This window comes from Paralichthys olivaceus, chromosome 14, assembly GCF_024713975.1.
Source record: "Paralichthys olivaceus isolate ysfri-2021 chromosome 14, ASM2471397v2, whole genome shotgun sequence".
In the NCBI taxonomy this organism is placed as follows: Eukaryota; Metazoa; Chordata; class Actinopteri; order Pleuronectiformes; family Paralichthyidae; genus Paralichthys; species Paralichthys olivaceus.
This window is the reverse complement of record NC_091106.1, coordinates 6,758,191-6,768,921: the sequence shown is the minus strand read 5'-3', so window position 1 is coordinate 6,768,921 and position 10,731 is coordinate 6,758,191. Positions and strand designations below refer to the sequence as shown.

The window sequence follows — 10,731 nt, the reverse complement described above, 5'->3', positions numbered from 1 at the left end:
GACATAGACAAAAACTAAATAAATCTCAAAACAAATCAAATACACTTTTCACAAAGCATGGTAATTGTATCACACTGGTGTTTGTCCGAATGATTTATTTGATGATAGAAGAAAGGCACGAACATCATCAGGGGCCGCACGCATCCCCAACACCGCCTCTTCACACTCACTGCAGAAGTGTGGACGTCCAGGACAACAACACTGGCAAACAGCTTCTACCCACAGGCAATCAGGTCCAGAAACACACACTGCCCCTTAGCTTTAGAAAAAATAACACACACAACAATGCACTTTGTGACCTATCAAATATTGCTTACTTTACGATTCCACTGCTGCTGATCTTTGCACAAATTACATGTATATAAACACAAGTATGTGTATATTTGTGTATGTATATATGCATGAATCTATATATAATATTCATTAGTAAACTAGTCTTGTTTTGTACAGTGTTGTTCATGTGTCATCCATGTTTATTTACGGTCTAAATAAATCTGACACATTGTTTACTGGTCTGGCACTGAAAGTCATGTGACACAAACAAGTATCTTACAATGCGATTAAAACATATTCTTTATTATAAAAATTACATCCTTACATTATATATGGACATATACAGTACATACCTTACTTATATTACTATTTTAAATATGCTGCAATTAAATAAACTTTTATTTAATTAAATTATTTCACACATAATTGTCTGTATTTAATAAATAAAACAGCTGATTCAAATCAATGAGGCTTCTCAGTAACAGCCACTGCCAGGGTGCACAACAACTGTTGTACAGACTGTGCACCAGTAGGAGGTAGAGATGAGTGACATAATGAAGGAAGAACCAGAGTGAATGAGTCACTAAAGGAGGTGACGAGTATTGAAATTATGTGAATCATTTCTGATGGCCTATGAAGTCACCAGATCTCAACCAAACTGAAATATTCTGACTTTTATAAGACGTAGCCCGTCGACATCATCAAAATATTAAATAAGACACTTTACAAGGGCATTTCCTTAAAATTGTCATCCATCTATATTTACCTCAGCATTTGTTTGAAAGGGCTTTATATATATATATGTATATATTTATATACCTTCTATGTAAAATGCCTTGAGATAATGTATATTATGATTTTGCGCTATACAAATCAAACTGAATTGAAAACACACACACTGACTAACCTGCTATCAGCATAACAAAACATTGGGATACACAGCATCTTTCAAAAACTCCACCATGGGTGACCAGCATAGGACCAGTTTTACTACCAGACATTGACAGCAGCACAGCTCATATATACTTTATATTTGAGCATGTCACTCTGAGAATAAAAGTTCTGCTGGCCATGAAACCTAACCTTACTGCTCTTTTCAAATTATTACACATGCTGGCATAAAATATTATGTCCAATTCCGCACCACTTGGGAGTATGTACCGAGCACTGACTGTCTGGTAGGTTCTTTCATTAAAGGGAGAAACATGTTTCTGAATTCTGGAAGCAGTTACAGTGGTGTTGTGTTTGGAATAAATAACAATATAAACCTCCAAGGGTTAAAAAAGTGGAATAGCTGTCTGGGAGGTTAACATGAACAGTGATTAAAGCCTGACTTATCATTTTTGGCCAAAATAACAGCCACATATCCAAATTGTAATTTCGTCACATCCACTTTCCCACACATTCTTTAAAGAACATAATCATGGGGGGAAAAATACAAAAATCTCATTATATTCCCCATTAAAACAGACTTGGATGGAATAAAATGTGAGTGTGATAAGGACACTTAAGAGAACTGAAAGCACTGAGGCTGCAAAGACAGAAAAGAGTGCGATCTACAGAAAGTCCTCACAGTGTATGACGTGATCCAGGACTTGCAGTGCAGAAATGAGAGTGGTGAGGACCAAAGATGTCACCAAAATAAATAAAAGAGGATGTCGATGCAGATGACCACTTCACGAAGTGAGTGGCTTGGGGTGTATGAGGGAGCCAACAGAGAGGGAGCCCTTTGGTAGCTCATGGGTCAGGTACACACCAAAGGTCACCTAAAAATACACAAAATAACAGGCAGAGGGATCGTACCTTTCATGCACAAACACACTGGCACAAACATAACATCTGAGCAAATCATTGTGTTTGACCGACCTTCCCTCCGCGGTAAGCAGACAGAGACATGAGCAGCTCTTTTGTTTTGGTCCCTGTTTCCTGGTCTACTCCCACCATCTGGCACCTTCCACACGGACCTGCGACCTTTGGGTTAATCACACAGAGAGCATATTAATTTCCGAGGAATCCGCTTTTAATGCATGTGAAGATTTCAACATTTATCTCAAAGTGTCAGCTCACCACGAATCGAGTGTTGCCAATAATCAAGTGTGACCAATTATCTTCCTCAAATGGTTCGACTCCAGTGATGACTAAATTGGCTCGGAAGCGACTAATGACATTCTGTGTGTCAAGGAGCTGATCGCCCTCAGAATAGTCCTGCCTGAGGAGAAGAGGGGATGTGGAAATTGCATGTTAGTTTGCCACCCCTAGCAAATTATCCACTGTAACACGAACGTCTGGGCGTCCATCCGTCCTGGTGTTTTTCACTGCATACTTTTAATCACACTTTCTGTGTTCAAACCTGCGGCTCATTTGTTTCTGAATGAGCTCCACACTGGCACGGTTGATCATGAGATACTGAGCTTCATTCACCAGGGAGAGGGGTGTGGAGGTGGCAGCTAGAAAGGAAGGACTTCATATTACTCCATTGATTTATTTGACTTCAGCAAAACAGTCATGTCTCTGGATTCAACCATGTGCATCCCCAAAGAGCCCACAAATTCAGTGGCAAATGTATGACTACATTTATCAATGTTGATCAAAATGCACGCTTATAGCCACATACATGAATTAGTAATCACTATGAATATACCACACATTGTGATATAATATTGTAGAGGTTCATTTGAGATTCATGACATCATCATGGTAATATTACTGGACTTGACAGCTCCTTGAGAGCAAGAAGACATTATACAGTCGTTTACTGGCTCATCATAACATGAACACTGAACTACATGCATAAAACAGTGGGGCTGATAGCCTCCTCTGTATATTAGAGTCTCTGATGTACTAGAAATTCATATTGTCTGATACAGGTCTATACATCAGTCTTTTTCTGTCTGACATATCCTCACAGCCTTTTCACATTCATCAGCAGCACCTGTTCAAAACATGTTCATCTGAATATGATAAAGTGGGGATTATTTATGATGTATTTTCCCCCCACCACTAAACTGCCAGGGTTTTGGTCAATTTAGTCAAGTCATGCTTATCATTACCATATGGAGTTGCAGAAGCTATCTATTTTATTACTAGCATTTATATATTTGTATTTTTTTTAAATCTTTTTTTGACTTTTTAACCATTTCTCTGTGACTTGAAGCTACTTTTACCATGTATTCGTTGATTTTAGCTAATTCAACCATTGACAGCAATATTCCAATATTAACCTGATAAAGGCAATAGTCAAAGATTTATGTTAACATTTACCTTAACCTGAATGAGGTCATACTCTGAACAAGCAACTCAAATCAAGAAATTTAAAGTACTCAAACCTATACACATTAAGTAAACAGTTATACATCATAATCAGGAGGTGTTCTATTTGCAACTCATGTAAATATCATTATTGAAATGACGTCTTATTTGGGAGAGGGTCCATGCAAATGTAGTCAGTGACACCAGGTGGTGTTCAGGTGTTAAAGATGATCTTGTGAATGGATGATTCTTAATCTATAATTTCTTTGAGTTGAGTCTAATAATCTTTCCACCTACCTGGAATACAAGCACCCTGGTTGGGACTCATATATCATTATATTATCCAACCTCCCCTGAATTCTCCTTTTACATATTAAACTAATGCTTCAAAACAGAGTGATTTGCAAAAGCAGAAAAACATGACATTTCTAAATTTCAAGTAAGCAGCAGGAAGCAATGCAAGGTCTCAGCTACAACGACCAGATATTTGCAGAGAAATGTGACCTTGCACTGCTCTTGTACAGATCAATCTGCAAAGGAAGCACAGGAAGAAGAGCTAGGCAGAACAGGTAAAATGTTTATATGTAGCATACCTCCGCTCGGCCTCTTCTTCATGTCTCGGGTGAAATAAGGACTTTGTCTTATCAGGCGGCATGGCTGTCCAAGAAAGTCTGAAAGCCAGGATGCAGCCTCATCCCCACAGTCGACAGTCTCCACCCTGGGGGCAAGAGGGAGGACGATTATATTCAGGAGGCCCTGGGGGAAATCTACAGAGTTTGATGCAGTTTACTATTTGCGGTGCATCTAATCCAAGAATGACTGGATGAAAAGTTTTGTTTTCAGCCAGTGACTCGTCATGCAGGTATCTGTCTGAGGACATTAATATCGTCTCTTGCCCATTGTTTGTTTTTCCATTACAAATGATAAAACAAAAAAGAGGAAATTCATATGAAGCTGAGAGAGGGAGGCCTCATAATGCCATCCACTGCCGAGAGAACAATGGGGTGAGAGAAATGCATTGATATGAATGAAAGATATGGAGCAAATGATATGTGTGACAGTATTTCCTGCAGCGGCTGCTTTCAGATGTTTTAACTTTGCCAACTCACCTGTCACCACAAACTTTGCTCTGACACACCTGATAGCTTGTCTGCTTTTGAGCGTTGTTTTCCAAAGGAACAGAAATAGTGTTCATCCCTGCAGGGCAACAGCAAAAAAATTATAACCAACTTACACTTATTCACCTGCAGGTTAATTTCCTTCGGCTAAGTGGTGTGTTTATTTTCTGTGAGCCACAGACAGACTGTCTGACCTGATGCCTGCAGGAGCAATTGGTTTGAGGGCAGGTGGATTTGTGGGTGAATTAGGCATAAACGTGTCTCTCTCTTCTGACTCAGGCAAACGCTGTTTGCGTTCACAACCATCCAGCCTCTGTCATATAGTAAACCCTGCGGTCCCACCGGCCAGTTGTGGACCTGCATGAAGAACAGCCCAGTCAAAACAGAGACAGGGAAATAAATAAGGAGAGACAGAGAAAGAAATAAAAGTAATGAAAAGAGACTGGGTGGTGTTGTGCTCAGACCTCATGTGCTCCACATGATTTGATGGGATATATGTAGATGCTGGTGAGAGTATAAGCCTCCCCGTGGCTTTCTGAGTCTCTGTGTCCAAATCCCTTCAGTGATGCTTCTGTGGGCTCCTTCTCATCTGCTTTATATATTTCTCCATTTGTAATTTTGATTGGCGGATCTTCAATTGAGCCCAGGGATGCCTCTGTGGTTGTTTTTAGCTTTTCTAGTCTCTTTTCGTCCACTGTGACCGGTTTCTCCACAAAGCACTCAGCAACAAAGTTAAGGAACTTTTGACAGTCTTCAAACGTTGACATGTAACCAAAGGACACGCGAACCGATCCGGTCGGCTGGCCGTCCACCAGGTCGATGCCGTCTCCGCAGACGTGGCCGGCCTTGAAGAAGAAAAAGACAATGTTTTATTCTACCTATTCATGCCTTTAATTCACTTGACATTTTTCCTATTCCTTGATATTACCTGCAGATTCCTCCTCATCTGCTGATTGGTGATCCCGAGGAAGGACTGACAGGCCCCTGTGTTGCAGAAGCAACCTGTGCGCACATGGATGTTGTACAGACTGGCCATTCTGTCCACCTGAGGACAGCAGAGGAATAGTTTAGTATAAGCCCACTGCCTATATGTATAGTACTACCTATACATACATGTGGTATTGAAACTGTTATGAAATAGAAATAAGTCCTATTTCCCTAATTATGTACCTGAGTATACCCAATTATAGATCCATGAGAATCCATGAGGTTAAAGTTTAAAATTGAACCCTGTGTGCTTGGACACTCAAACTGGCCTTTGGTGTAAATCCGAGCCACCGGTCGCCCGTTGCCATGGCAAAGACTTGACAGCAGCATGTAAGTGAAGCGTGCCAGGCCAAACGTGTGCTGTTGGATGTTATGCATGCCCCCTGAAGGCAAAAAGGGTAAAAGACGGGATGCAGTTGATGTTAACCTTAGGCAATTACTCATTAGGAACAACTTGCATATGCATCATTATAACTTTGGTATTAAAGGAGGTTTGTTACAGCACCTGTGATCTTATAAAGAGCTTCAAAGCTGTGATTCAGAGCAACAATGTCCAAGAAAGAAACAGTTCCATCTTCAAATCTGTATCAGGGAGAAGGAAAACATTGCATTTAAGAGTAAGGATGCAAGAACTACAGAGTGCAACTGTAAGCTGTGAATATCAAGGCTTTGGCAGGCTTGTGCAGTACTTTACCTGTCAGAAATGTTTGCTGAATGCACATAATAATCTTCTCCAGAAAGGTAAGCTGCTGCTGTGCCTCCTCCAAAATAAGACTTTGTTAGTATGCCTGCTGCGTCGTTACGCACAAGAAGGGCCCCGAGCCCTGTGGGGAAGCCAAACATCTTGTAGAAGGAGATGGGAATGAAGTCAGCGGGGCAGTCCTGTAGGTTTAGAGGGGAACAGCTGACATGAGAGGCGGCATCGAGGAGCACAAACCAGCGGCCTCGGTGGTCGCACGCTGGGTAGAGGTGTCTTGCATGGATGCCTTTCACATGGCTAAGGGGATACTTCCTCCCAGAGAAGTTGCTCTGTGCTGGGTAACAGAAAAGGTGCGGCGTCGGGCAAATATCATCTTCACCCCACGGCTCATCCTTTGCCCTGTTTTCCACATCCTGTGGGGAGACAGGCAAGGCAACTACCCCCCGGCCAGAAGTCAACCCTCTTATGCCAACTACAGAGGTATGGCTGTCAGTGAGAAAGCAGAAGTGACTCCCCGCTTCGCTCGCAGTCTCCGGCCTCCAGGGAAAGCTCTCTGCCACTAATTTGAGAGCGGCTGTACAACCAGAAGTGAAAATCACAGAGTACTCCTCTGGGTCAGCATTGAAATGCTGCAATACCCTGTAAGAAAATATTCCCTTTTTTAACTAATTTGAAGCAGTAAAGTACAATCCAAGGGTCTCACAAGAGCCCCGTTATAAAGGTATATGAGGGCGTGAATGGACTTTACCTGTATCTGACCCTCTCTATGGTGTCATGTGTCAATCTGCTGCTGGGGTTATGGCTGTGAGGGTTCCCTGTTGCGGAGATAAACAAAACTTAGACACATGGGTGGGTTCAGGAGCCAATTCTGATTGGCCCTTGTCCTGACACGAACAATACATATGACAATCTGTTATTTTTTATTTTATAGGCTTTTTTTAAAGCACACAATGTGCTTGAACAAGAAACAATTTTGAAACATATTCAGTGGTGTGTGGCTTTTCTCAAAGTTATAGAGCTAACAGTAAACAAAGAATGAAGTGCACCTTACTTAAGCAGTTTTCAGACAAGAGCTCAGACATGCAAAATGCAGCAGGAGATTCTCCGCTCAGACACATTCAAGAAACAACCCAGAAATCTCAAGAGGATTCAGGTGAGTGGTGGCCAACCAGGCAGATGCAGGAAGTGATGTATTAATTCTGCTCAAGAGATCACATGTTTTTAATTCTAGTATATCGACACTGGCGTAGTCCGAAAAGATCTCTTGACATCTTCCTCTGTCTCTTCTACGAATATGGCATATACACGTAAAAGATAGACAGATAGATAGATAGATAGATAGATAGATAGATAGATGATGGATGGATGGATAGATAGATAGATGGACAGACAGATAGATATATGTATATTTGTTTTCTTTTTTCAGTTTTGCTTCTGTCACATGTTTGAAACAACATCATCACGCCCACGAGCTCTCAGTGAGTCCTTTGGAGGACCCCCTGCTGTGTTCTCACATGGGCTCATTCAGACTTCCTCTGGAGTTTTCACTCAGGTGTTTTTGTGCTTTCACATATACCACCCCTACAGAGAATGTCAGGAGATTCAGTGTTTGTCTGAACGCAGCTTGGATCAGGAATTGTGCATGGATGTTGGCCATATAATTTTGAACCCTATGTGAAAAGTGGGGCCCATTTATGGCCCCTGATTTTGAAAAATCATAGATCTGCCCTTTAAATTTTGTGGTTGACAGTAATTAATGGCTGCATTGAAAATACTTTATATTAGGGAACACACAAAGTGAATATATCCAAGAACTTGATTGTAATTCATGTACAACAACTTCCTTACTTACTATCAATAAGCAATAATTAGGAGGTTATTAAGGGAAAACTGTAAATCAATGGAGTAGTTGCAGAATAAGGTCATTAAGAATAAGGCATTAATAAGTGCTTTATAATGACTAATAAAGAGCCAATATGCCTCTAATATCCATGCTAATAAGCAACTAGTTAATGGTTGATATGTGTTCCCTAATATAAAGTGTTACCAAAATAACACTTCTCTCACCGTAGACATTCCTCGATAAGTCCAGGCCATAGCTCCTGACCGCAGACTCGGGGTACAGAGTGGCTCCTGCATGATCCAGGTACGTGGTTCCTGTTAACAGTGAGACAGCAGCTATTACAGCGATCGGCCCGTGCTCTCCTGTCACTTCCACCATGTCTGCACGATCTTTACCTTTTACCCGAGCGAACTCTCGCTCGACCACGTCCTCCAGCCTCCCACCATAACCGTAGCGGCCGCAGACCTGCAGCAACGTTTCAAACGAGCAAAGTTTGTGGAAATCCATCGATCGCTGTCTGCTGAGGAGGACAGCTACAGATCACAGGGCAGGACTGCTGAGCTTCCAGACATTTCAACACTCACACGGTCTGTAAACTCATTGACAAGTTGCTGGCTCACACTCCCCTTGTTCTGTCCGAAGTCCCGCTGCTCTCAACCAGTCACACACCACAGCAACTTTAGTCACTCCCACATACTGGAGCTGGAGAGGAGCCACGGGGCAAATTTAGTCTGTAGTAGAAACGGTGCTGTAATAAATGCTCTTCGCCATGTGACAAGCTGGTTTGTCCAGATTTCCTCCTTCCTCCACGACTAAAGCTGATTTATCTGCGACAGCTTGAACCATCAGCTGATAAAAACACACAGACACCGTGTGTTTGCTGGTTGTGGGAACTGTTGGGTTTCACTAAAATACTGTAAGGTCTCGACCTTGTTTTGTAAAATACTGTAAGGGGAAATGTAACATGTTGATCATGCAGAATGTACTCATGTTCATTTCCCCTATGATCATGATTGAGTCTTTACGATGTAACCTTGATCATGCTGAATCCTGTGCAACTGACTGAATCTTGGCCTGATTGCCTAATCTAAGGTATTGTTGCCCTGATGTCATCAGAAGATCCTGACCTTTGGCTTAGAAACGACCTCAACCTGAGGGGGAGGAACGAGCCAAATGTATAAAGAGAAAGAACAGCTTTCCACTGGCATGCATGTTACAAACCAACCTTTGTCTTGTGTATCATGCTCTGAGCATTAAAGTGTGACTGTAAGAGATTTTTGTCTCGTTCCTCGTTGTCAGAGTGGGATCGCAGAATTGCCACGAAAATACCTTGAGATCACCTTGGTTGTGATTTATACAAATCAAAGTGAATTCAATTGAAATACAAATGACAAGAACACATGTGACAAACAAGTTATTTAAAATAAAATTGATATGACTAATTATCTTACTAATTGTGTTTATATACATGAACATGAACATGTTATTGAACTATAGGCTTTGGACAATAATATTAATGTGTATACTGTAATATATACATATACTGTGTGTAATATATTCCTTAACCATGAAATACTTACTCTATGAACTATGTAATCTAATTAAATATGATCAGGGATTGCGAGTCTTGTATTATGCTAAATGTCTGAGAATTAAATGATTTTATTTTATGTCTTTGTTTTTTCCCTTTGATATCTATTTACAGAGCTAAATGATGCTTCAGAATTTACACCAAGTGCTAAGATATGAGAAATGTTTTGTTTTGCAACAGCTTTTTATTTAAGAAATATTTGCTGTTAAAATTGTACATACCAATTTTTGCTATCTTTTTATATGTAATATACTGCATGCTATGCTGACTCATACATTATTATTCTTGGTAAAAGACAAACAGTTACACACACATTATACAATATATGTCATTTTGATAAATGTTGATAAATCAGATTTTGCAGACCAGACCTGAAAAGTTGGTGTAGTACTGTAAGCATTTTAATACGATGTAAATGTTCTATTAGTTCTTTATTAATCTATTTAAGATACCCCAGTCCCTCAATTATTTCAAGGTATTAATTTCAAGAAACTTAAATTCTAATATAATAAGTAATTATAAAAAAACCTTTTCTAAAGTAATAAATGACACGATACAAACTTAATAACTTTCACCATAAATTCAAATATGATTCATTTTAAATCATAGAACAGCATAGAAATAAGTCCTGAGAAGTAAATGTAATGTGTGTTCAGATGTCTGATATGACATTAAAATTAAACATATATTGATAAAAGAAAAACATGATAGCAACTGTCACCTACAGTCTGTTCCTTCCAAGACATTTGAGATCTACTCTTCTTTTAGTAACTGTAACTGATTACATCAACAGGTCTATAGTAATCCCACTACTTATAATCCCGAGCTCCTGTCCAGACTGACACACATGGCTCATGGAGTAAATGCTTGAATTATGGTATTGAAACTCTGATTAAAAAATCTCGATCAGTTTACATTATTCAAGTGTAATGATTACTTTATGGTCAGACTATGCAAACCTGCTGTGTTA

General features: G+C 40.2%; 1 protein-coding gene across 2 annotated transcripts; it reads right to left on the bottom strand.

Annotated features, from left to right (window-relative positions):
- Window positions 1–558: 558 nt before the first annotated feature.
- Window positions 559–8,827, bottom strand: mocos (molybdenum cofactor sulfurase). 2 transcript variants are annotated; one of them, XM_020088011.2, is made up of 15 exons: window positions 8,566–8,827; window positions 8,395–8,484; window positions 7,076–7,142; window positions 6,322–6,966; window positions 6,133–6,209; window positions 5,811–6,010; window positions 5,569–5,685; window positions 5,105–5,485; window positions 4,835–4,997; window positions 4,632–4,719; window positions 4,116–4,240; window positions 2,624–2,720; window positions 2,341–2,482; window positions 2,140–2,244; window positions 559–2,039 (listed from the first exon to the last, which is right to left on the bottom strand). In XM_020088011.2, the coding sequence occupies exons 1-15, from the start codon at window positions 8,675–8,677 to the stop codon at window positions 1,950–1,952; spliced, it is 2,499 nt and encodes an 832-aa protein (XP_019943570.2). In that variant the 5' UTR covers window positions 8,678–8,827; the 3' UTR covers window positions 559–1,949. The 2 variants fall into 2 exon arrangements, 1 of the variants encoding a protein (XP_019943570.2); XR_011246087.1 differs by lacking the exons at window positions 559–2,039; window positions 2,624–2,720.
- Between the last annotated feature and the right edge of the window lie 1,904 nt (window positions 8,828–10,731).

Bases quoted from the DNA above. Each gene is read 5' to 3' on its own strand.
- mocos (XM_020088011.2), bottom strand. From the start codon at position 8,677: ATGGATTTCCACAAACTTTGCTCGTTTGAAACGTTGCTGCAGGTCTGC. The intron at 5,486-5,568 runs GTAATATCAAGG...TTCTTCTTCAAG, and splicing joins AGATGAGGAGGAATCTGCAG to GCCGGCCACGTCTGCGGAGA. The intron at 2,245-2,340 runs GTGAGCTGACAC...ATTAACCCAAAG, and splicing joins TTGGCAACACTCGATTCGTG to GTCGCAGGTCCGTGTGGAAG.